Source organism: Pezoporus wallicus, unplaced genomic scaffold (assembly GCF_028554395.1).
Source record: "Pezoporus wallicus isolate ANWC-B61680 ecotype Strahan unplaced genomic scaffold, APGP_CSIRO_Pwel_v1 contig_865, whole genome shotgun sequence".
NCBI lineage: Eukaryota > Metazoa > Chordata > Aves > Psittaciformes > Psittacidae > Pezoporus > Pezoporus wallicus.
Genome location: NW_026636827.1, coordinates 1,705,378 through 1,732,885, shown reverse-complemented (window position 1 = coordinate 1,732,885; position 27,508 = coordinate 1,705,378). Strand labels below are relative to the sequence as shown.

The 27,508-nt window shown below is 40.4% G+C and overlaps 1 protein-coding gene across 3 annotated transcripts in view; it reads left to right on the top strand.

The window, feature by feature from the left end:
• THSD7B (thrombospondin type 1 domain containing 7B) overlaps positions 1-27,508 on the top strand; it is a 284,858-nt gene that overhangs the window by 241,163 nt on the left and 16,187 nt on the right. For 2 of the 3 annotated variants that reach the window (XM_057401823.1, XM_057401824.1), the window contains 5 exons: positions 6,721-6,854; positions 7,601-7,754; positions 18,938-19,079; positions 20,450-20,565; positions 21,101-21,218. In XM_057401823.1, coding sequence (XP_057257806.1) covers positions 6,721-6,854; positions 7,601-7,754; positions 18,938-19,079; positions 20,450-20,565; positions 21,101-21,218 — 664 coding nt within the window. The remainder of the gene's footprint in view (positions 1-6,720; positions 6,855-7,600; positions 7,755-18,937; positions 19,080-20,449; positions 20,566-21,100; positions 21,219-27,508) is intronic. The other variant, XM_057401826.1, reaches the window with a different exon arrangement.

Below are 27,508 nucleotides of genomic sequence, written 5' to 3'. Positions count from 1 at the left end.
AACACTAACTCCTTTGATTTGGGTGTAAATGAAAACTTAAAGTGCTGAATTTACTTCACCATTACTTGTGTGAGTATCTGCTGTAGGCATAAAAAATTCAGGAATTCCAGTAATTTCAGAAGTCTTACCACATGCTGATCTATTCAAACTTTTGTGTTGTAAGTCATTCTTGAGCAATATTTATTTAATTTTGGTGGCTATTTGCATCATCCAAATACTGAAAGACAAATATTCATCAGTGAAACCACTGCTTTGCAAAATCCAAATTGCTTGAAAATTAATTGCTCAACCAGTTTTAATACTGGTGAGCAGTTAGCATATTTCTGGCGATTGTGATCAATATAGAAATTAGCATGTAATAAAATCAATTTTATTTTAAAGAGAACTATTTAATGTTGAAATTTTAATGAGGTCATTTCTGTGATGTAGTGTTTGTTAATGTGCAAGTACTTGTCTTTCAGATATAGACTTAATTCGGTAAAGCTTTTAAATGTGTGCTTAGATCTGCCAAATCAAACATTCACTTAAGTAATTAACAAATTCAGTACTCCATGTTGAATTCAGTTTTAAAGAATTAAATAAAAGAAACTCATTATAAGAAATTATCTGGTCTGGATTATATGAACTGCAAAGGCAGTTTTAGAGCGTTATAAAAATGATTCAGTTAATGTATAGGCAGCTTACAACCAAGAATAGACATTTGGATGAACTAGATGGAATCAACAAAGAAGTCAAATTTGCAGGTAATTGCAATGGATGGGCATCTTTGGAGCTGTATTTCCCACCGTGCACCAGATCCATTTGTGTCAGGCTGGTTGCAAGAGAAGTGCTGGCTGTGATGCAGATTTCACAAAGCAGTGTCCATAAGCTGGAGGGGAGGAGAGGTGACACCCCACTGCTGCCTCCTTGTACAGCCTGGATATGCGGGGAACATCAAAGTTGTTGTGCAGAAAGTATTAAAAGTGGGGAAATTGCTCGCCAGTCTCAATAGCAGTGGTTTCAATATCTGTGCTTGAATTTCCTTGCCAGCAAGTGTCTGCAAACCAGAGCAAATCAGCTGTTTCCTATGGGATCTTTTCTAGCTTTGGTGTTATTCACGGTGGTCTCCATAGTTTAAAAGTAGGTTGTTTCTTTGGTTCTGGCTGTTTCAATGTATTAGGTCTAATGTAACCTTGGTATAAGGGCTGTGATGTGAAATGAACTTATGTTAGCAATGAATTCAGACCATTTTTATTAGAAATGAATAGCACAGAGGTTGTCCTCAGGGTTTCGGGCAACCGCTACAGTGATCAGTTTGGTTGTTCTAATGTAATAAGCAGATATTGACTTTAGTTGAGGTGAACACCAAGATTTACTGTCTTGAAAGCTAAAATATTGACTGAGGGAAAACCGGAGTCAATATTTACCTTGAGAGAGAATAAATCTTGATGTTCACAGAAATATGAAGTCACTATGATTTTCAGAAATGTTGAACCTTGTTCTAGCTTACTCTGCAGGTGCTCATCAGAAAAGCTACCTGAAGTATAGGTATGAATTTCTTTTAATGAATCACATCAGTTGAGTGAATGTACTTCTTTCTGCATGTCCTTTGCAAGGTCAGTATTATTCCTGACCAATATTTAAATAAGTTACAGAACATTATAAATCACAGCAGAACTCCGTGGTGGTTGGATATTTGGACTTTTCATCAAAATGCAAGTATCAGCTATTAAAAGGGAAAATAAATAAATTAATGTTTTTATATTTTGTTGAAGTAACTGTTGACGTCAAGATACTTTCACAAGGACTCAGGGTTTACATTGGAATGAATGGAAACCAGCTTCTTTTATTTGGACAAGCCTATAGCAGTTTTTCTTTTAAAGAATAGGTTTTGTCATTCTTCTCTTTAATTTAGAACTGGTTCCATCAATTTGATTTTAGGATACAGATGTTAATGTATTCCAGGTTAGTCGTGGCTATGAAGAGTGAGACAGTGGTCCTATGGAAGTCAGCAGCAAAACTCCCGTTGGCTTTCATCAGACATCGTTTCACTCCTTGGTTCATTGAGCCCAAAACACAGCATGTGAATATGAATAAGAATTGAGGAAAGCAGTTAATTTCCTAAAATGTTAAAAATATTTTGATTGTGTTTGTTTCCCTAAGGGGTTAAAGGGAATGCATTGAGGGATGGAGCCAGGCTGGTTCCCTTAGCACTGAGCTCTCTGCAACTCTGCACATGTCAGGTGCCTGCAGCTTCAAGCATCTTTTTCCACCCTGAGCAGTTTGGAGTAATGGACCCATGGTCCGGTGGTGTGGATTCCATTTAGTTCTTGTCCGTCAGGAGATGGATTGTTGTAGTGCAGCTTCATATATGTACTGGGTTTCTCAGGCTGAAGGTTTTTGTAAATGCACCCTCATAGTGGGTTTGCATAAGCTTGGGGAAGGGTGAGCATTAAGCAGATTATTTTCAAAGAAACTGTTGTCTTCATGATTGGGAAAAGAAGTGGTGTAGCTGGACAAGAGACTTCCATATCTGCAGCAGAGGTAGCAGATGGCAAATGTGATGTGGGCCAGGATACTGAAACTAAATCTAATTTGAAGCTTGGATACACTCTTTGTTACACCCAGGGATCCGTGGATGCACATCCCAACCGCCTCCAGGCTCAGCCACTTTGGGTCTCTGTTTTGCGTTAGGAGTAAGGACACCGCATCCTGTCCCAGCCTCTGTTCAGGGTAAGGACAGAGTGCTCCCATGGACCCAGGAGGTGAGAAGTGATTCCAGGTTCCCTTGGTTGGTGGTGCCCAAAGAACAGCAAAGCTTAGCCAATATCCTTTGAAAACACAGTCAAGAACATCATCTGTTTGACCTCCTTAAGTACCACAGCTGTTAGCAAAAGATAGTAATGAAAAGCTTTAAGGTCTGTTGGGTTTTTGGTTTTGTTTTCTTTTTTTCAAATTAAAAAAAAAGAGGACTCGGAAGTGATAGAAAACAAATGATGGCAAGCCAGGAGAGAGAAATGGGAGGAAAACATTGTCCTGTGGAGAAAAGGACCACATGCCCCATCACCATGGTTTTTAAATGCAAAGATAGAGTCACAAATTAAATTCACAGCTTCTGAAGTGCATACCCACAGTTTCACTCATGGAAATCTTGTATCTCTTTGAGATTCCCATTTAGAAGTGTAACAGAGTTTACTGATACATGTTGTAACTTGCTCTGAAGAAATTTGTCCCTGCCAATGACACTTGGTGGTTATTTACACCTTCCCAGTGTCCCAGAGGTACTACTGGAGATGGCATTGCTCAGTGCCACAATGCAGGGTAGATGAGAGAGGTTCACGGACAGAATGTTCAGTGGTCAGCCTAATAATGTAGGAAAACAGGTTATTTGTTACAATTACATTCCAGGTTTTTGGTGGTGAGTGTAATCTGGGAATCCTGGCCCAACTGGAAGTACTGCAGACTGCCTGGGTATGGAGGTGCTTCAGGGATTACACAGCAAGTATCGAATGCCTTCCCTGCTCCTGCACAGAATGGGATATGTGACAGAGAAGGAGAGCTGATGTAGCTTCATGTGTAATCATGCTGTCTTGACATGATTAGACAGCAGAATACAAATGCTCTGTTAATGGCTTTATTATTGCTATCCTGCCTGCTCTTGAAAGAGCATATTTTAAATATCACTTCACATTACGTGTATTTGTGTCACTGCGTATGTAATCTCTGTTTTGTCCCCACACGTTTCCTTGGATAGATTTTAGTTCATGTGGCATCCCATCCCTGCCCAAACCCTGCTGGCTTCCTTACACTGCAATCACCTCAGGTAAATGCTACAGGAGGTTTTGACCTCCAAAACACAGTTGTGGTAAATTGCTGGTGTTAGGCCTGTACTGCTATCCACAGTGAGGGTTTGCTGGTTTGGAGAGTTCTGAGGTTTAATGGATTTTAACACAGAGCAATGAGAGGTCACTGAGACAACAGTGTGGGATTTTCCAAGATCTTGGTCTTATCTGAGTGAGGAGCAGAGGCTTCTTGCTGCAGGCAGTGGGGGTGAGCGCTGAAAGGCTACCAGTGCTCACATCCTGATCTGTGGGATTCACAGTGATAGCCTCTAACCCTGAGGAAGGGTTATTAATTAGAGAAGGGGAAAGGATCTTAAATCCCTAAAGCCACTGTTTGTGCTGTGCCTGCCCTGGCTACCCCTCTGTACTTACAAAGGGGCGCAGGCAGCATATGCACCATCACCTCCCAGCCGCTCTCAACCTTGTCTTTCTCTCCAAAAGTCTAAAAAGCAGGAACAAGTACCCACCTGGCTCTTAATAAGTGTATTAGTAAATAAGTTTTACCTCCCTTAACACTGCACAGTGAGATATCTCCTCTGCAGGTTGCAGATTTCCTGTCTGCTGCAGCCAGCTCTTGCAATGTTTAGTGCTTCGCTCTCTCCCAGTTTTGCCTCCCCTCTGCAATGAGGGAAACTCTGATCATGCCTCAAGCACACAGTTCCCTCTTCAACTAATCGTCTCCTGCAGACAGCAGTATGTTTTGTCAGACAACATAGGCAGAGTGTAGTTTTTCCTTCTACCTCGTGGAGCAGGAAACCAATAAATACTGCCTGTCTCTATATCCATCTCCTGGCTGTCTTTGGGGAACGTGAAGGCTTCACAGTGCCTAAAAAGAGATTTTTATTCTCCCTGGTATGTACAGGGAAATGAATGCAGGAGTCAGTAATTCTCCAAAGGTGACAGAATAGCTGGGGCAGGACAGTGGTTTGGGTGGGCTCATGTGCTGCCTGATGCATCCCCCACACTGGCAGTCTCCCTGCTTGCTGGTGCCGAGTACTTGCTCAGCAGGTACTTCCTCTCTTTACTCTTGTGTACATCAGTTAATAAGCATGACTGCACAGCTAATTAGTGACACTCGTGGTGCCCCTTGCTCAGGCTAGGAAACTTAGCACTTTGTACAATACACAGATACCTATAGTTAGGCCAGATACTGCCACCTTAGCATGCAGAAGTCATTAGCCCATATCGAGCAACTGAGGACCACTGTGATCTTTCACAGACCTTTGTGCAGGTCCAGCAGAAGCTGGAAATGTCTCTCAGCTCCGGTGCTCCCCCAGATGCTGCAGGGTGGCCCCACTCGCTTCTGCAAGAAGGTTGTTGTACCAAACATTATCTCTGTGTGTATTTCATCCCTGAAATAGTAGTTCCAATAAATTTTGCACGTTCTCAATGTTATTTGTGCACAGACCGTGAAAAAGGATTTGTGCTTAGTAATAAGTAGGAAAAATGGTACTAATTTTACTACTGCCTTTTCTCCCTTCAATCCCATCCCTTTCCTCTCCATAAAATGTGATGCTCTTACTAGTTCATGCCATACTTACCTCCACCAGTCCTGACTTCTGGTCCCTCTTTCTTTTCTCCTTCACGTATTTTGCACTTTTCAGTTTCTCCTACTCTTTCTTCTCTGCTAAACCTGTGCACAACGTATATGCAGACCCACAATTAAAATTAGTTTGTGGCATTTTATGTTCCTGAATACTTTTCTTTAGCAAGTTATCTTCATTTTATTTGGTATGAAAGTGATTTTCAGATGGGGCACCAGTTTTGTTTTCAGACCAGTACCTTGATCTCATCTGCCCACCTCCAAAATGTTGCAAGTAAGGTTTCTTTATTGTTGTGGCCACAACATGCACAGTCATTTTAAAATGAAGCTATAATTTATTAAACCTGATTTATTTTTTTTTGGGGGGGGAGGGGGACTAGACAGGAGAGGTGGTAACTGTGAGGAAAGCTATTGGTTTACAGTAATTTTAATGGTGAGAACTGAATGGCTCCACAGCAGCAAGACCAAGGAGATTTTGGTGTGTGGAAGGAGAAATTTTAGGTGTGCTATATTTTTCCAAGGCAGCGCATTGTGCTTCATACAAAGCAACAAAGAACACTGTATCTTCAAATCAGCTTCTGCAGGCATACCGGATTCAAAATAAATAACTTTTATTTGTTATTGTAATAGAACTGTTCATGCATTCATTTGTTTAATCCTAAAGACCTGCTAAAGTACTGTATCTCAGTGTGCTGCTTCTAACAACCTGGATATCTGGCACCTTTTAAAAAAAGTTTATCAGGCTTTTGGCTGTATTTTCCTCTCTACATAGACACCACAGCTCAGGTGAACACGCAGTCGTGTTTGCTTAGATGTGTTAGAGTTGATTAGATGCGTTCCCACTTGCAGGGAAAAAAACATTTACAGGTGTTGTGTATAAAAATGAAATTTATAGGATGCATGAAATTTCATTCTTTTATGATAAATGACTTACAAGGATATGTCAGAAGCAAAGGTAAATGAGTGCTGATTTAAGTTTGTACCTTCTGAAACACAAAAGGATGCAATGCTTACAGTCCTGGTGAATAACGTGCGATAGATTATAGCGAGAGCAGTTGGAACAAATGAAATTGTAATCTAGTTCCTCTTCTGGCTGCAGGAAACAGCGGTTATTTGTCCTGTTTCCTAAGATGCTGCTTACATACTACTGCTTATTATATACTTAGAAATCCTGTGGCAAGTCAATAATGAATAAATGAACTTAAAGCTATTGCAATATCCATTGCATAATTAGCATCAGGAGTGTAAGCCAGGATGTTTTTCAGTATACTCTTTCCTGGCTTTGGCTGAGACATTTCTGCAGAGATGCTAACCTGTATAATTCAGATGAACAGTTTTGATTCTTTCTTCTTGCAGGTGTATGAGGCAGTCCCATGCTACAGTGAGTGCAATCAGTATTCTTGGGTAGTAGAGCCATGGTCTTCGTGCAAAATCAAGAGTGAACAAAATTCCCTCCACTGTGGAGAAGGAATGCAAACAAGAAAAGTCAGGTGCGTGAAGACAAAAGCACAGGTACTCCAGATTAAAAAGAGCTGATACATACTTGCATAAAGCTGCGATATCTGGCCATCTGACAGTGAGTATGTTGCTGACTCCAGTGCATTTCAAATGAAAACAAACATGCATTTATGTGTAATGGTTTACAGGAAAAGCATCTCAGAGATGCAGCCTTGTGTTACGATCAGGATGTCTTTCAGGAAGAAGGCATGAAATTTAAATTAGAATTCTTCAACCTAAATGCCATATATATACATAAAGCCCCCTGAGGGGCAAATCCTCCATGTTCAAATTTGCTAATGTTTTCCCCAAGTAATGGCACTGCACACAACAGAGTGTCATTCATTAGTAGTGAATATTCATTCCCCAGGCGTGGGGAAATGGTGAGTTATCTCCAAATGTTCAGATGTTTCTTTCAGGAGCACAAAGGTATGTTCTTGCTGATTGTCATTTTCTGTTTGCTCACCTCTCTTCTATTCAAAGTTTAAATCCTTCTGTATGCAGTCTGAAATGTTTCTTTAAAGTAGTTGTTATTGAAATTTGTGAGTAACAGAAGCATGTTGTGTGTGTAGCTGGTTTTGATTTGTATTAACGTGATGAACTCTACTTTTTGACCAGCCTTACTGCATATAGCTACTGTGTTACATATGGTGTCCTACATGGGCTGAAGAGGATTTGTTTATATCCATTACTTCTGTGGTACAGTGATGATCCTCTAATGAAAATGTTTTCTGTGTAGGTGTGTGAGTATTGCTGAGGACCACAGAGGGGAGACTGTGCCCAGTGCACTGTGTAATCAGGCTGAAATCCCAGACGTGATGCAGAAGTGTAGTTTGTACTGTCCCAGTGAGTGTGTAGTGTCTGACTGGGGACAGTGGAGCAAGTGCCCACAGGTAGGCTCTCTTGCTTGTGTGTCTGTGGCAATTCTCATGCGTCGGTCTTCGCTGTCCATCAGCCACTTCAGAATATAGTTATTTTCTGAAAAAGTAAATTATTTAGCAAGGTAGAATCTGGAGATACTTCTACAGAGATTGAGCTATAGAAAGTTAGGTAGTAAAACACATAGCTATTACTGTGCCAGTTGATTCAACACATCTTTGTACTTGGTCTGTGGGAGAGGACCCACACAAGAAGAGCGGTGGAAGGGACCAGTATTCTTGCTCCAGTAAGAGCTGTGTTAGTAAATATTTACAGGGAAGATATATTACAGGGGACATATTTACAGGGAGATGTCTGTGAGTAATGCATGACTGCCATAACAACCTGCTGGTAAAGTGTGGTGGTGGCACTCTGGAAAAGTCTTTGGCCTGCGGGAAAGACAGCTCTCCCTTCCCAGCAGATGCTATTTCTGTCCAGTGTCTATTCCTCCTCAGAACCTTGAGGGAACATCTGAGGCAACAGCAACAGAAAGGCATGGCAGCAAGATGCCTGAATAATTTGTCATGTCACAAAACACTTGAAACTTTGTGAATTATGCAGAGATTCAAGCCACTGCCAAGTGCTCAGTGTTTTCCGAAGTGTATGAGATAGAAAGAAACTGCAAATTCTGTCTTGTGAAAACTCTCTGGCCTCAAAGCATGTAATCTCAAACTGATTGTTTCTCTCTTTCTCAGTGTTAAAATAGGTGTCAGGTTTAATGTCAGGGTTTTTTTAACAGACTTGCTTGATGTATTTAAGTGACAAACATATATTCATTGCCCCTGTGTTAACTCAGTCGTTATCAAAAGTCTGAGTTATTACTGGACAGGTATTTATACTACTGCTGACACAGGTAATTTCCTTCCATAATATTTTGTGTAGCGTATCAACATTTTGAGTAAGAACATGTCAAATAAAACCTTGTGTTTCATTTCCTGCATTCACCTCCTCCTGAGCAGCATAGCTTTGATGAAGTATAGTAGTCTTGCACCAATACAGGTGCTTGGATACCTTTCAATGTCCCACTGTTGTTGGGCTGTTTCTTTGCCATGGACTTTTCACAGATAGATTTTCTTCCTTTCAGCATGCAGTAAACAGATGCAGAGATCCTCAGGCCACTGGGTATTTTCAGGTGCCTTGGTGGCAGTCACTTGGTTATGAAGGACAGCTTGAAGCTTTAAGTACCCGAGTGTCCTTATAGGGAGACACCCTGAGTTTTTACATGAATGCTCCTTTTTGGTAATGGTGAAGCAGGAAAGGGGTGCCCAGAACTTGTGGGCTGCACTCCATCAGGCAGCATAGCTCTTGGCAGTCGCAGGCTGAGTGCCACAGTCCCTGTGTCTCCTTGTATGTTCCTTTGCCATAGTTGATGTTAATTCATAAATGCGAGGGCATCTGTATGCCAATCCAATTAACTGAACAATATGCTTTCACAAGCTGTTCTGCAATGCTTTGTTGTGAAACTGAGATGACCGCGTGCTGATGGAGCATGTGTTTAAATAGTTCTGTCCAGATATGAGGCAATAAACAGCTTGAAGTTTTATGGACAGATAAAACCCTCTTTTGATGAATTTACAGCAGTGCTGTCTCCCTTTTATAGCTACTTTGGCCATTTGTGTTTGGTTTTGAGAGGACCACACAGCACAGTCCCTCTCAGGCTGCACATGCTTAGCATCTCCACAGCAACCGCTGGGCTTGCTCTAAGTGCAGAATGGCTGTACTATGACAGACAGTGGTGTATCTTCAGTATGTGTAGGGATACTTGTCTAATGGGGCAGGGATCAAAGGAAAAGTGGTGGCCAGGAGTGAGGCATCACCAGCACCAGGATAATTAATTCAACCCTTCATCTCTCGAGTTGCTCTAGGAAAGGTGATCACTGAGGATGACCACGAGCTGGTGGACATGGTCAGTGGAGTTACAAAGGCAATGGAGCTTGCAGAGGATCCTGCTTTTGTTATAAGAGCTACGTGTGGTCAGTTGAATAGCTCCACTGGTTGTGAGTGAGAGCTTGTGTCTGGACCTTGCACAGAGACCCTACATATAGACACCCAAATATAGGAGTCTGCATCTGAAGCTGAATCTCATGTGAAATCTTTTGGCCAGATCTGCTGTGCCTCCAGCCTTGTGTCGAATGGCTTCCCACAGTGCCCCAAAGCACATCAGTAAGTTTGTGTGCATAGAACCTCCTGCTCATTTGGGCTGCTTTTTTAATTGTGTTAGAGGGAATTTTGCTCTATAGTTGGTATACTCATGCATGGTGTCTGACTCATGCCAAGCTGGAAGTAAAGGCCTGTCTTTTGAGGATGAATATTCACCAAAAATCCATTTTCTAAATATGTCTCCTTTCTCTTCCCCAAGTAATACGAAAAAGAATCACATCATATTGGACTGGAAAACCACTATATTCAGGCTGCCCTTCTTCAAGCAGGTTTACATTTCATACCAAAATAGTTGGCATTCCTATAGTCATAGCACTCTTGTGAGGCAGCTGCCAAAGAGCATTCCAGGAAACCTTCCTTTATCTTTGGTCATGTTTGGCTTCCTGGAGATAAAGTGGATTTATGAAATTTGGCACATGCTGGTTTTTAAGATGAGCAATCACAATTTCAGCCTCATCTTTGCCCAAGTAGCTCTTTGAGATATTTACCAGAGATTTTGGTCAGTTCTTTTGAAAAGTAAAAAAGTGATTTTTTAGAGTTCTTTTCCAGTTGCTTTGATGTTCTGCTCATATTTTATGGTGTTGATAATAAATTCATCCTGATAGCAGAATAACTAACTCTTATCAGCTGAATATAAAAAGGGCTTTTAGATTATCTAGTGTACCTTTTGTCAATATGTTATTGTACTCTGGATGCTTTCTAGATTATTACTTGGTTTTATCTTGTAGCAATACTCTACCCATGTGTATTTTCTACTTTCAGCACAGTAAATGCTCTTGAATCTTATTTAAATCAATGGGTCATAAAGGTGGGGACTGCTTTGTCAATGGGGAGTATTTTCCTTCAATACTTCTTTCTGCTAAAGCATTGTATTTGTTCTTCCATTTGTGGCTGCATTTCCCTTTTGCTTTTAAATATTTGTATTTCTAGGGTGGTCTTTTGTAATTTCACATGGTCCCACAATTCTTTAATGTGTATTTTCCAAGTGAATGGCAGTTTTTGCATCTTGATTATATTGCCATTTAATACTGCTATACAAAGCTAAATTTTAATATTTCCTCTAATGGCACTTTGCTGTGACCCAGAAATGCAGTTGTCTGAACCGTAATACCACGAGGTTACTTTTGAGATTTTGTCTCATTACTGAATTCAAGAAACTCATAATTACTTATTTAAAGCATCCCTGTTATTCTCACATTCTCTATTGTGAGAAGTAAATTCAAAATAATTTTCCTTCTGATTGAAGGCTGGTTTTTGGCTCATAAAGTTTTCTTCTTTGACAATAAGTAACATCCATATAACTTAAATATCAGGGGTTTAAAGCCATTTAAAATAACAGTTTGAATCTTGCTAGTTAGAAAAAAAAATGATGAGCAAATTGGATTGACTTGCATTTTGCTTCAGAGATTTCATATTCATTCCAGCTACAATATCATATTCAGTCAGACATCATCACTTGATTGCCTAAAGACCCAGCTAAACAATCTGGAAACTGAAATCCTATCAAGTCTATTACATATTCAGTGATCGAATAACATGTACTTCCTGTGGTGCCTCAACTTTGTATTCATCTGACTTGGAAATGTAATTAATTGACTTCAATTGAATTCATCAAAGCATTCTTAGAAGGAGTTAATATGTGAGTTGTGCTACAAGTCTCTGAAATAATTACCTCAAATTTGTTTTATTAGCTCTTTGTTGTGTGGATAGCTGTCACAGCCCCTGTGGCCTATCAGAGTGGCCTCCTTGTTTGCCTCAGCTGTTGGCATTTCTAGCAGCTAATTCCAAGAGGTCTGAAATTAGTTAATTATAGGAGGTTACATGTGTAGTGAGTGAGAACAGCTGTCTCTCTTTCAGCGAGCATTTTCCTCATGGATCAGTAGCGATGTACAATGCTCAGGACTTGAGACAATTGAATTATTATTCTCTTGAATCTGTGGGGGGGAGTGTAGTACTGCAGCAACTGATTGCATTAAAAGTGGCACCAGGCACTACAGCCGACCCCAGGTTGTGTAGTTACTTTCATCATAAATAGAAGTTGGAGTCATTAGCTTGGAAATGCCAACTGGAAGAGAAATTGTGGACTCCTGCAGAGCTGGGGCTTACTGTGTGTGTTGCCCAAGTCTTCATCCCAACTGGTACCTTTATAGGTAGGTTTGGCAGAGAACTTGCAGTATGGAGACTGGATTGGAGAATGAAGCTTGCACAGAGTTGTGTTTCTAGTCCAAAAGATAATTTATTCAGGTCAAGCATGAGAATTATGCTAGTCTGAGGCTTTCTGTAAGAACATACACTGTTCCTTATGCATAGCTGTAGCTTGGTTTTTTTTAATAGCTTTATCAAGAAGTTGGTAACTGCTGTATTTTTAGATTTATTTTTTATTTTTATTCATCTCAATCATTTTTTTAAAAAGTAATCATTATTTTTTGAGGCAGATAAGGTTTTAGAACCTAGATGCATCTCAAAAAGAAAAATTTATGCAAATGCATTTTCATTTCAAAAGACTGCTCATGTTATTGTAAATGACTTGTTAAATTGTTACAAAACATCCACATGAACAATATAATGGTTCATTGCATTGTTAAAAATAGTCAAATCCTGTTGCTGCCAATCCATTTACCTGAGTTTGAGGTTGTATGTTTCCTTATGAATAGCCAGTTAAATATAATGTGGCCAGCTATTTATAGTGCACTATGCATTATACAATCTGATAAATTAAACAGCTTAAAGGGCTCTCTAATGGGTTACAACGCTTGTGTTGTACAATTTTGATGCATGTGAAAGCCTGGATCAATGGACAGCTTTTAAAATCCACCACAAGGAGAGTCTAATAATGTAAATTAATGTGTGATATGTTAACAGCTTTTACCCTGGACCTTGGCATTCATAAATTTTCAGGTTTTTTTAGATATTATTCTTGTCTTCCAGAACAAACTTTCTGTGCTTTGTCTGTTCTCTTACTGGCTAGAGCAAAGGCTGGGTACATCCTTTGTGCATGTTTGTGTCCCTCACTTTTTACATTAGCTTAAACTAGTGTCAAGTGGTCATGGTGGAGAACTGTGATTGGCTAAAAGAAGTATTAAAAAATGCAGTACATAATACTGCCAAGAATTCCTTCATAGAATCAAGATGAAGGCTTTTACAATTTCTGAATGGTCCTTTGGGAAAAGCTCTGAATCGTTTCTAACTTAAAATTTTATGTGCCTCCCATTGCTTCAGAATATTTTGTTTCTGTAGTGGTTTATATAACCTGGCCTATAGATCCCTGGCTCTAGCTCAACTTTTTCACACTTCATGGAAAAGGATAAAGTAAATGATGAGATTTAATACAATAAAGTAGGCTGGGGCAGTATAATTATACACCTAAACAAACTTTCTGTGTCTGTATATGACATCCTACTCTGTAGGTTATTAATGTATGACCTGAGTTAGGTCCCCATCATTATTTCCATCCAGAAATTAATTCCATTCCTATCACCCATTCCAAAGGAATCATATGCCTGAATTACACCCCCTATTGCTTACACTCATCAAGAAGGAACCTGGACTAAATCCAACAAACCGCATAGTCTGTAAAACTTAACTGCTACACTGAGTTAGCACATAACCTTGAAGGTATATAGAGTTCTCCAAGCCTCTCACCTTCTACCTCTATGCATCACAGACACCTCAGTGTCTTAGGACTTTTTTCATCTGTTTATGGCCAATCAGCACCTATATTCATCATCCTTCTTTGATCCTTAAATCTTTATAATCTATTTCTAGTCTGGGTGGTGTCAGAAGTGGGTTTCGTTTGTTCAGAATAGGGGCAGAAGTTGGACAATGGTTTTCCACTTGCTCTGATGGTCCTCAGGCTGCAATAAGAATTACTTTTCCTTCCTGGTAGCCCCGGCTGTCTGGCAGAGCAGAGCCTCTGGAAAAATCAAGTGGAGGTGCTAACAGAGTTGATGCTATTGAAGTTTACTGGAGATGTGCCTAGAGCCAAGACCTAAGTGAGAGGCTGAATTTCACCCCATCTTCTTTTTATCTTTCTTCTACATGAAGTCTGTGTAAGAGTTGCTTGATCTGGGCCCTGGCACGTATCCGCAAGCTCTGTGCATGTGGAGAGCTTCAGCATCTGCAAGCGATTCTGCATTGCCCTCAGTTTAACCATCACCTGATTTTGACGCTGCCTAAATCCGCTCTAATAAGTTGTTGCAATCTATCACCTTGAAGATTTGCTGTTAGGAGATCTGCTGTTATGCCCAATTCTACCCCATTGGTACATACCAAATTCCCCAACTATAGAGACTGTTTGTGGGATTTATAACCACAGGCATAAAAATAAGTAGCATGACCATAAAGAGATGATCTCAGAAATCCAAGTCAAAGTCAAACTCCCACTACTGAACACTTCTGTTGTATGTACTGTCTTAACAGTGTTGTTGGCTGTCCATTTTCAGCTTTCCTTGTTCTTCCACTGTAGAAGTGTTGGATAATGCTGAGCACAAACCAGTTATGATTACTTTACAGGAGGTAATGGCTGAATTAATGTAAAAATAATAGAAAAAAAAAGCTTAATCTGATCACTGAAAGTAGTAGTTATTAATAGAACAGTGGGAAGTAAAACAGTGTCTTTGAAAGTATAGCATCCACTCAGTGGGAAGAGAGGAGTTGTAAATGAATATACTCAGTAGCGGGTTGCGGAATCACAGTGGGTTTTATTTATTTTAAACCCCCAAAATTGTAGATTCATATATGCTTCTGATAAGAAATTGGGATTCCTAATGGGGTAGAGCATACCCAGTCTTGATCCATGAACAGCACCATCACTGTTTCGTAGGGAAGAGTATTTGAACAGTCAATTGGTTTTGTCATTTTTTTCTTATGTGAGAATACTCAGAAACAACCCCTTCCATAATCTTGCCCAAATCTTAATTAATGCTGAGATGATTTCTTACTTTAATTACACAAATATTTGTTTCTTTCGATGCCTTTGCTATAGTATTACTGACTGCTGTGTCTGTCCTACCTCCTAAAAATGTAATTTGCCATTGATGGTGACTGTTTTTTCGCTTGGTATTTTTTAAGACACAAATTCAGGACTAGATGCATACCATTGGTAGTGATAGCAGAGGTGATAATAGTGACATAATACCTTCCTTTTACTGTGCAGCTTGCACACATCTGTTTGTTACTGCTTGTTAATACCCTCAGCAACTCCCCACTGGAAACAATCCCTCCTCTTTAACTGTCACCATTCACATCCCTGAATGACTTTGAATCTGCCAAGCCATTCCTCAACCTTTGCCATGTCATAAGTATTTATTTTTTCCAGCCTGGAATTTTGGAGAGGTCCTGCAAAAGTTGTGCACCCAATCCCATGGGTTTCCAGGGTAACTGGATGCTCCTCTCCCTCTTGCTCCTTTGAAAATCCCAACTTTCATCTTTTTCTTTGCAAGTCATTCCCTCCTACTGCTTATTCAGTTCCATATGTATTTGGCTCAAGTTTTTTACATAGTTAACTTGAAAGAGTAAGGCCAGAAAATCAATTATAAAACTAAATTGACTTCTCAATTGACGTAAAGAGAAATTCAACAAATAATATTACAGGATATTAGTTACGGTTTGCCGGCTTTGAATTTTTGCATGTTTCCCATGTACTCAGCTTGATTAAATGAACATATTTTTTCTACAGAGATTCTTTATTATTCAGAACTAGTAAAAGTGGGGAGCTTATCACATCAGCTCTGGCTTCTGAACAACATGGCTCATCAGTACAGTGGGAACAGTAGCTTCAGAGCTGCAGTAAACCAGTCGCTTATTTAGATCCTGGCAAACACCAGATAGCTTTTTACCTGTTAGATTGGTCTGCTACCCACCAGGAGGACAACTGAGTGGGAAAATGGTCCTGATCGCCAGGAAATTTTCGGAGGGGCTGTATGACAGCATGTGCAGCACTGAGCTGCATCAATGCCCTGTAATCAAGCCCAGCGGGATGCATGCTAGATGGGTGCATGCCATTTTATTTAAAGAAGTTACTTATCTACAAATGAGATGTATTTTCTCCCTACAGGTTCATATTTTGAAGGGAGCAAAAGCAGGTATTTCTGAGATGGCACAGACTCAGCTTCTGCCACAGCATTTATTGGTTTTTTTTACCCTTTGGTGACATAATGCAGAGAAACATTAATTAGGAGTAGCTACTGAGATACCTTCTTTGATTTTTTTATTTGTTTCGTTTTATTGGCAAATCATTTAAGTTATTACTGTTATGAGGACGGGCAATCAGACTAGTTGTGGAAAAGGCAGTAAACTATTGGTAAACACTTAGCATAAATTTAATTTTCAGATAATTAAGAACAATTGGTTATTTTAGATGACTGAGGATATTCAAATAAGATTAACATTTAAAATTATATGACAAGGTCTGTGTCAGCAATAAGGACATAATAGAATTCCCTTCACACTGTGTAAACATAAGGAATATTGTCCCTGAACATACATTTTTAAAACCAGACCAGAATTTTTTCCTGTTTTTCCTGATATTCATTCTGTTTAGTTATGCTATCATCTGTGCAACTAATCCAATTTTCAGCAGTCCGAGATGCAGATTTATGCTGCAATGCCATTGCATTTCTCTTTAATATTCACAATACAGGAATTATCCATGCTTTATCCATGTAGGGTTCAGTGTTAGCAGTCAGTTGTATGATAAGCCGCCTGTGGTTTTGAAATGTTAGTTATTTTTTGTAATTAAACCACTCTAGTAGAAAAATCATGTTTTAAATTCCCAAGCATTTATGAAAACGCATTGAGGATTTTTTTGGTTTATTTTCTGCTCCTGAGTGGTCTTTAGTCCTAATGAGAGACCATTAGGAATGAAATAGGTTCTCTTCTCCAGTAAATGGCTGTGAATACCTTCAATAGGGATTTATTTCCATTAAGTTAGCTGTGCCCACTACCACAGATTCATTCCCCCTGTACTGGATTGCAGGGGAATGTTTCAGCAGGTCAGCTCCCCTGCACTTGGGGCTGCTTTTCTGTCCCAGCCTTGCAGTCAAAATGGCTATTGCATATTCACGTAATCGCCCTGGCTTCAGAATAAGCTTATTTTGATGTTTTTGTGATTTTGTTAAATGAGACAATAATTTTGTTAGATGAGACAAAATAGCAGTCCTCAGTGTTTTTCACCTCAGCCTTACCCTGTGTCACAGGCATTTAATCATTGGTGCTATGACTCCTTCCTCCTGAAGTACTTCCCTTTGGCCTGAGACATGGATGCGACAGCCAGGGTTGGGGCACCAGCTGTGGAACCATGTTCCTCAGGGCCCAGCCAGTGCTTATGCTGTAGCCCCAGATTAAGTACACCAAGGGAAATAACTAAGAAACATGTAAACAGAGTCAGGTGACACCTTTGTATGTCATCCAAAGAGAACAGCTCTCGTGCTGCAGAGGTGTGTTAACCAGAAGGCTGCAGGAGGAGATTTGTAGGTGTGAACAGATGCTTCCTTCTACCATAAAGGGAATGTTTCTTAGAATACTGAAAGTATTTGGTCACTATTCTCAAGTCTGCAGTGAAATGGAAAGCAAAACAGCCCAATGCCACAATGCTAACAGAGTAAGAATGGAAGGCTGCTAAAACAATGTTCATTCCTGTGATGTACAAACACAAATGAAAACCTGTCTCAGCTGGTTTGTATTAGACTTGAGGAGCTGGCTAAAAAGAACCTTATGAAGTTCAGTGAGGACAAGTGTAAGGTCTTGCACCTGGGTAAGCACTATCAAAGAGTGCAACACAGGCTGGGATCTACTTGGCTGGGGAAGAGCTCTGTGGAAAGGGACCTGGGGGTCCAAGTGGACAAGAAGCTCAATAGGAGTGAACAGTGTACAGCTGCAGCCAAGAAGGCCAACATCAACAAGCAGAGATAAGGATGTCATTATCCCACTGTACTCAACACTAGTCAAGCCACACCTGGAATCCTGTGTTCAGCTTTGGTCCCCCCTATAAAAAAAAATGATGTGGGCAGGCTGGAGAGGGTTCAGAGAAGGGCTACAAAGATGATCAAAGATGAATCCTGCCATGTGAGGAAAGGCTGAGGGAGCCGAGTTTTTTTCAGCCCAGAGAAAACAAGGCACAGGGGAGACCTTATCACCATGTTCCGGTGTTTAAAGGGTGGCTACAAAGATGGAGTCACATTGAAAAGAAAAGGGGTAATGGGCACACGTTACTCTCAGGAGATTCCCAGTGGACACAAAAGAAACTTTCTCACAATGAGAACAATCAGCCATTGGACTAATCTTCCCCAGGAAACTGGTGCATTCCCCAGTGTTGGACACTTTTAAGATTCAGCTGGACAGGGTGCCGTGACAGCTAGTCTAGAATGTGCTTTTGCCAAGAAAGGTTGGACCAGATGGTCCTTGGTGTCCCTTCCAACCCAGTATTCTTATGATTCTATGATGTTCACATGAAAATGTGAACAAGCAAATCCTGGGCAGTTGGGCATCGGTATTTGTGTCGCATACTTTGAAAAGTCACCCTGTCTTCTTGTCAGCGTTATAAATGATAGGCAATTACAAATGTCCTTCCTGGAAATGAAAGCTTTGCTGTAACATCGGTTATTACTTAAAAATGTATTAATTGTATCAGAAATCCTGTCCCATTATTCAGTATTACGCAATTTGCCTAACCCTAATGCCTTGGAAAGAGATAGAAAGTAGAGCACAGCAAAATGGCACAGTCTTTAGCCTATTGTCCCTATGAATCCTTTTAAGAAAGTATAGAAATAGTATAAGAGTGCCTAAAATAGGAAATCAGGGTGAAAAAAAATATGACTTTTTATAATATTGGATTTTTGCCTTTGAACCACATTTCCTTCATGTGCCTTTAAGTATCTTTAGAATGAAAGTGTGATTATATTGTACCTTGATATGGCCATGAATATGCGTGTAACAACCCCAGGTGGTCAGTGCCTGTATGATTTAATAGGGTTTCTTGTACTGTCACTTTTGTATATAGGTGTGTGATCCGAATATTATGCAAATCCGAACTAGACAAGTGCTAAGGTCTTCTGTCAATACAAAGCCCTGCCCTGAAGATTCACAAATGAAGCCATGTATTCTTAACCAAAATTGCTTCCAGTATCAATACAATCTAACAGGTAGGAAGATACTTTCCAGTATATTCTTAGTGGGAATTCACACCAATAGCGATGCATATTAAATTGATGTTCTGCTTTTCCAAATATCTTTCCATAAAAGATTCACCTCCTCAAAGGCTTTCTTCAGGTGTGTTTTTAGTTATGTTTGCTTGTGATGTTGGTTAAAGCCTTCACATTAAAGAGCTACATGTAGACATCACTGTTTTCAGTAAAGTTAATCGCATGCCTAGGTTTGTACAGGTTAGCAGACAGTGCATATTTTTTGTATTTAAATTGTCATTGCAGGTACACTGGAAATAAAACAGGTTAAATGGAATTTCTTCTTTTTGGTGGGTTATCAACAGTATTACAAAATTCCAGTTAAAAGGTTATCATTTGAGTCTGAAGTCAAACAAGTCTGGTTTGAAGACAGTATGGGTTATATGGGCAGGTGTAGGATATTCAGAGCAAAATGCATTATTTAGGACCTTAGAAGCAGTTAGATATGTTGCAAACAGAGTAGCCAAAATAGGGAAAAACTTTTGTTTTGACCAGCTCGGATAAATGAGAAGGGCAGAGAGAGGAGAGATCTAAGAGGAGCTTGGGGGCTGTGGGAAGGGACAACAAAGCAGGTTAAAATACCTGAATATAAACTCAGCCTGTTTGAAATAAAAGGCCCAGAAACACACAGGCAGCAGGTCGATGCCTTTTTTATTGTCACATTTCAGAAATGCAGAACATTTATGTGTTCATGTTGATCAGAGGTGGAAGACATAAAGTAATAGGTTTTCTTCTCATGCTTCCTGTTTATTGGTGGTGTATGGAAATTTTAGTTGTTTGTGTCATGTTTTTTGTTTATTTTAAGTGGTGTTTTGAGGCTTATTTCAGTTTAGTTGTATTCTGACTATCATAATTTCAGACAAGTAATAAGATATAAATTTTCTTCCACTAGAAATACCGGTTTTATTTCACGAGTGTTAGAGCTTAGTTTTAAATAATGGAAGTTTTGCCTTGAGACAAGGAATAGGTTAAACCAGTTATCCTGCAGAAACTTTCCCAGCTACTTTATCAAAGTGAAATTTTACTTCAGACTTGTAAATGCACCAACTGGATTGAACTGATTCACTTTAGCAGTGTTTAGCAGTTTTCTGTGCACTCTGATGTACTGGTTTCATTAAGGGGATATCTGAGTGCAAAACGAGTGGCTTCACCTCAGAGACTTGCTCAGTTTTTGAGAGCAGCTTTCTTTTGTGTGGGTTGTTCTTTGGTTTGGCATGCCCTGATGTGGGGAAGCACTGCTCTCAGCAAACGTAGCCCACATGTTGAGTAAAAAGATGTCAAATGGGACAGCCATGACCTGCAGCACTGCACCCTTTGCTCTGTGTCCACAGGCTGGAGCGGGTGCCAGCTGGATGCCAATGCCACCTGCGGGCATGGAGAGCGGCGCCGCCTCCTGAGCTGTCAGCGCAGCGATGGGGCCACTGTCAGCACACAGCTCTGCCAGCGGGTGAGACGCAGCTCTGCCACACATGTGCATGGGGCACGGAAACACCCAGAGGTTCATTTTGTTTCCAGAAAGCTGGTGCCTTCTGACCCATGCCAAGACATCTTCTATGAACAGTGGAGAAGTTGAGTTTAGTGATGGGAGCACAGCAGTTGGGTGCTTTGGGTAACAAGAGCATCCCTGGCGTGTTAGTGGGTGGTATCACTCTTTGACTGAAATGCATGAGGCATGGCTACCAATCCTGACCATCCCAGTGGCTCTGACAAAGCTGGTGGCCAGGGAGATTGTGCTCTACTAGAAGTTTGGGATTGTCCTTTCAGTGTAAGACGCAAACACTGAGAAACTCTTAGATGTGAAATGCTTCAACACTGAAACTGCTTTCACTGACTGCACCCCTGGGAAAGCACCCTGTAAACTCTCTGGTGTCCCACCAGGGTTGCTGCCAATTTTCGTTGTCTTGACTTGCTGCCCAGCTGTGGCAGGAGGTGGCTGGGGAACCCGGTGGGGCTGACACTTGTATTTCCTTGTCATCTCACAGCTTCGCCTGGAGAAGCCGGTGCAGACGAGCAGTCGGTGCATGGTGGGGTGCACAGTGGACTGCCAGCTCTCAGCGTGGTCAGCCTGGTCTCAGTGCTCCCACACATGTGGCACTGGCGGTGAGTCCCCTTCTGTCCCATTTCCTCCATCCACCTCAGCAAAGCTACACAGATGGGACCTCCAGCCCCAGGAGGACCCTGAGCAGGGGGGGAGAGTGCAGGGATTGCACTGGGGTCCTGAGGTTTTGGGGGTTTTGAACAAAACAGGCTATTTTCAAAGTAGTCTAAAGTGAAAAATGCAATTTAGGAAACAAGTAGACAGGTGTCTGGAGGGTTAATTTATTAATTAATTCAAACTGTCAGAATTCAGTCCTAGGAAACATTAACCCTTGAGACAGAGAGAGTATGTAGAGCTGGGGAGAGTTACAGGGTTCTTAAGAAACAGATAAACATAATTACATCCCATTGAAGAAAAACTGCTAAGTCTACTTTTCATCATTTATTATATGCCTCTGTCTCCATCTTGAACCCACAGGTGCCTTAATAGTTGTATGACTCCAGTAACTTTAGCAAGGTTTTCTAAAGCCAGTAATGCTGACCAGCATACAAAAAGTGAAAGGATTAGGCCTTTTTTTAACTTTATGTGATTTTAAAAACCATTTCAGTATTGACAGGAGGAAATGCATTGAAAGTTTTATTCAAAATAAGCTTGTGACATTATTTCCCAGGCTTCTGATGTTCAGCAAATGTACAGCTAATGGTCTTTGAGATTCAAGAGCCATAATGTATATTTGAATCAAATTCACTTAAGGTTAAAAAGAAAAAAGCTCTTAACGTCCATAAAGTGATTCCTTCAGATGGATTTCAGAGATCAAAGCATGATACAGAAAAAGCTTAATATTTAGATTAGTGGTGTTCTTTCTTTGCTGAGCTTTTAGCCCTCTTGTAAAGCAGTGCTTTCTTAACAGAAATGAATAATTCATGGACAGCATTTTAACAACAACATACTAGGAGTACTATTAATTCCAAATTTATTTTTTTTTCCCCAAAATCTGTTTTGGAGTGTTAACACTCATGTTGCAGAATTGACTTAAATTAATTCTTTGAGTGTTCAAACACTTAATAAAATAAACAGAGCTGTGTGTGCACAAGCAGGTTGTAACAACTTCTTTTTAGCTCTTAGCATGCTGACTGTATATAATGCCTGAAGTTTTTTTTTGTCCTGTGTTCTTACATTGCATAGTTTGCAGAAGGATGTACTCAAGTAAAGGTACATTTTGTATTTGCCTTTGATCCTCAAATGCTTATTTAAAATCTCAAGACCAGTTAAAGGGCCAATGGTTGCCAATACATGCAAGAGGCAGTTAGTTACTTCATGTCCTAAGTCAGAACTGGGCTTCTGCAGAGGAAAACTGGAAACATCTTTGCCCTGCTGAAGCACTCCAGTGAGTGTCGTGGCTGTAGATGCCAAACCTCATTAAGGCTGCTTGAGCCACACAGTCAAGCCCAAGCTGAGCTCAGTCTATGGGTCATCTTCTGATCCTCAAAGTTTGTAACTTCATTACGCTGCTAGCAAGAGAGCTGGCTCATACAATTCACACCATAGATGTGTAGGATTTAAAAGCTGGAGATACTGTTTTCTGAACCTATGGCAGCTAAGCAGCTAGAAAAGCTGTCTTAATAATCACATCATAAAGAAATCAAGGTTTTTTCAGTACTTGTCTATCATTTGAATAGTTTTGCAGGGACCTAAGAGTCTTGAATCACAGCCCAAAGCAGGAGTGTCAATGAAATGAAACTGCTTTGCATCCAGGTAATTCCAAGCACATGGTATATTTTACTGCAGCCCCAGTCCTCATTTGAGTTTTGCTGCAGCAGCTATCAAGCATGGAACTACACTGATCTCAAACATCTGTGATGGAGGGACCTTGGAACCAGTCCTGTGGCCGTGGCCTTTGTGTAGTTCCAACAGCAGAAACACCGTCATTTCAACTTCTTCATTGAGTTCCAGTTGGTTATAAATACTACATGATGGTATTAACAGAAAAGACATTAATTATGTACTCATCTGTAGGTGGTACTTCAAAGATTAATACAGTTAAGGTTTCCTACCCGAAGGTGCATAGACTGCCATACCTTGGATATCACCATGAGTTTCTCACAGGCATTTGTAAGAATAGGATGAAACCTCAAATTAGACAGGGAACAACAAAGGATGACAATAAAATGAGCTGTGGGGATCAGTAAACACTGATTCAGCTTCCCTTTGCCAAATAAGTAATTGTCTGCTATTTGATAAAGCTAAGACGTAGGACTTAGATGCATGGTTCTCAGAAGTAATTCACAGCAAGTCAGTTGTACACGCTGTTAATGGCTCTGCTCACAATAATATGCTGCTTTTCTGACTTTTCTTGGAGAGTGTGTGAAGGGCCTGCTGAAGTGCCATAAATGACTTCAAATAGAAACATAATTTAAATATCGTTCAGATCAAAATTTAGTGTTGCAAGATTTGTATTTTCCTGTGTTTCTTACCTCAAGCATTGTTACCAGTATTTTTATTCTGTCCATCTCTTCCAATAACTGTTTGCTGTGTTATATTTTAATGGATGGTAGCTCTCTTGCTCAGGTTTTATTTTATCGAACACTGCATTTAAACATGAAGTGGTATGTATGTGGCACTGACAGCTAATATGGCTCTGGTACACAGCAGCCAAAGGCGAATATATTGATTTTTATAAATGATGATGAGTAAAGTAGATCTCTCTTTCCTGCCTGCACTGAGCCTACGGAGATGTATAACTGATATTTGCCTGTTGCAGCTGTAGTTCTGGGCAACATCTGTTCAGGATTCTGGTTAGGGCTTTAGGCTGATGTTGGGTTATATATTAGGGTTCCTTGTATCAGTAGCTGTACTACTATGAAAAGATGTATAGTAATGGATGATTCTCCAACAGCCTGAAAAAAAAGTTACTGGAAAGATGTTTGGCAGGGATAATCCCCAGCAAATTTTATTTCTTTTGTTAAAGCAGATAAATACATAAGGATCCTGAATTTTTCTATGTAAACGTTTTCCAATCCCGTAGCATTTCTCCCATGTTGTCTAACAGGAGTGCTAAATAGTATAAACCCACCTAAACCCATGCTTTGCTACTTGTAAAGCTGACTTCATCAGATAAATTATGGGATTTACCTGCTTTACACAGGGCTGAACACACTGACATGCTTTGCTCAGGCCTCAGAGCTCAGCAGAGACCATTGTGGGTCGCAGAGATGTGCACCCCAACTCCAGACTGATCCATGTAACAGAAATGAGGGGGACAAAGGTGTGTGCAACTAAAAAATTTGGTGGTTTTATTTTTCACTGATTTGTTACTGATTTGGGAAAACATGTTTGGTTTTGGCTTCTGAAGAGGAAATTTTCATGACTTTCACTTGCTACTCAAACTTTGCAAGCTCCATTCTGATGGTGCTGGGACACACTGCTGGAAGAGGGGCCACCAAAACATCTCTCTGAGCTGTGGATGCCCCAGTACCTGCTGGAGGAACTGACAGTGAGAAGCAGATCAAAAGCTCCCTTTGTCACCAGTCCCATTGTTTTGTGACTTGACCAAACCTGACCTCCAAGGCTGTGAAGTAACTTGATCCCTTCTCTAGTCTTGTGGCTGCCTGATAGGGCCATGTTTTATATGATGTGCTTATGCTCATCAAACAGATAATGACATGTCAGCAATTTCAGTGGGATGAACTCTAGCAGGAATTTTAATTGTGTTGGTTTCAGCTGCAACACATCACTTTGTGAGAATAAAACACAAAGACTGACAGGAATTTTTTGGGGGTGAAAATCTTATTCTTCTGATTTCAAAATATGCTCCTATGTTTCTGAGCTGAAATTTCAGCAGCTGATATAAAACGGAGTTTTAAGTAACCAGCATTAACAACACTAGCCTCTTTTTTTTTTTTTTCTCCTTTCAAAACTAATGACAAATTTGAGGATATGAAGAGCACTTACTTGCAATTGTTGTGGTTTAAGCCCAGCCAGTAACTCAGAACCACACAGCCACTCGCTCACTCCCCTGTCCTTCCTCCCCCAGCTCCCGGTGGGATGGGGAGGAGAATCGAAAGAATGTAACTCCCACGGGTTGAGATAAGAGCAGTCCAGTAACTAAGGTATAACACAGATCACTACTGCTACCACCAGTAATAATAATGATAAGGGAAATAACAAGGGAAGAGAATACAAATGCTCACCACTCACCAACCGATACCCAGCCTGACCGAGCAGTGACCAAGCCCTTTCGGGTAACTGCCCCCCGTTAATATACTGCACATGATGTGCTGTGGTATGGAATACCTCTTTGGCTAGTTTGGGTCAGGTGTCCTGTCTCTGATTCCTCCTGGCTTCCTCTCCTTCCTGGCAGAGCATGAGACTGAGAAAGTCCTTGGTCAGAGTAAACATTACTGAAACAACTAAAACCATCGGTGTTATCAGCGCTGTTCCTAGGCTGAAAGTCAAAAACACAGCACTGCACCAGCTACTAAGAAGCAGAAAAACGAGTCCTACTGCTGAACCCAGGACAGCAATTTTCAGCACACATTTTTGTCTTAATTTTAGTATCATTCAATTCCACAGAGCAGAGGAACCAGAGATGTGGCCAATTCATTGGGAAATCAAAGAAAAATTCACTGGGAAATTAAAGAAAGAACTGGGATTGCTTTGACTCTTGCAGAGTTTGTACTGAAAGCAAATTATTTTCAGATGCACTGAGATTCTTTTTGTTCTCCATAGGCAGCATAAGATAAGTTATTTAAAAAGTAAAACCAGGCAGATTTTCTGCCACTTGAGTAACCACGCACCTAGATAATGTTAGTGGAATGACAAAAAAAATCACAAAGCTTTGAGAAACTCACTGCAGTGACTGTGCAAAGAAAGATTTCAATGAATTTTCTTTCTTCATTGATTTCTTCAAAGTATAGGAAAAAAAGTACTAGACTAAATGAGTCAAGCACCAGCGGACCAGTGTGAATGTAGTGAGTTTAAATGGTTTGGATAACCAACTGTAGGAAAATAGAATGCAAATAAATACGGAATGGTTGTTAATTCTTCTTAAAAGGGAAATTGTGTTTTCTATCCAGTGATCTTCCCATTTACATTTTGCTAGAAAGATGTTAAACAGAGTGTACGAAAGGAAATTATTTCTTTAATTAAAATAGCTTGATGGATGCTTCAGGCATTCAAGTCCCTGTTAATGAAATCAGATCTTTTAACCTTAGGAGACCACCTTTTCCACAGCTGTATTTTTGGGAACTCCTGCCTGGCGGGACGATGAAGCTCCCTGCCCTGGGTGAGCTGCCACAAACAAAAACAACCCAAAACCCCATAGCCACAGGCTTCCCACCATTTCCCAAAGAGCCTTTTCCATTGCTTACCAGTTCTCAGCATTCAGAATTAAGAAGAATCCAGCAAATTGGGTCCATTGCTGGAGAGGAAGAAACAGCTACTTTTGGCCTGTTGGGCAGCAGAGAGCTGCAGTATGCCAGCAGCAGGCTGGGAGATTTTTCTTCCTTGCTCTGACTCCCAGTGAACTGCAGGAGTATCTTACCTTTCCTCCCAGCTGGTGTGATTTTTTTCTATATCTTAATGTATCTGATTCCATGATGGCTGAGTGCACAGTCATGTGGATAAGAGCTTTTATCATCACTTCTGTTACAAACTCCCCAGGTCCAGAGGATTAAAATTGGAAAAGGAATAAGTCTTAAAATTGGTTTAAATGGGTTTAAAAATGGAATTCAATGGGTCAGAGCAAGGGAGCAGCATTCGAATGGTAAGAGAGCTTGCTAAGGTATCCATCAGTAGCTTTTTCAGGTGTGTCTGCTTTGAATTTTTATTTGCTTAAATGTTTTTGGAAACCTTGCTCCATAGGCAGTCATGATGACAGTTATTAGAGATGCACCTTAAACCCAGCTGCAGTATCAGTAATTCAAAAGTGCATGCATAAATAGCTGGGAGAAAGATCTGGGTGGATATTGCAGCCTTCCCACTCCACAAGGATGTTAGATCTCTACCCCACAGACTCCTCTGTACTTCCAATTGCATTGCAGCTGAACAACTGCAAGCCAAATGGGAGAGCTTCACCTCAGGGAGTTAGCAGTTACTGCTTGCCTCTGTCCTGTTGCATGTGTGTGCCGTGTTACCCACACCTTTTATTTACTTTTTAAATGCCTCTCAAATCCATGCCTATGAAAAGTCAAGGCAGAAATTTTATCCTCGGCAGAATCTTCTGCATCCCATTGCATAAGGACTTCTTATTTTTTCACCTTTCTTTTTAATTGGAGCTGGATTCTAATTGAAACATTTTGAGTGAAAACATTCCTCGATGTAAATGGATGGCAAAGGAGACGGAAATGGAATT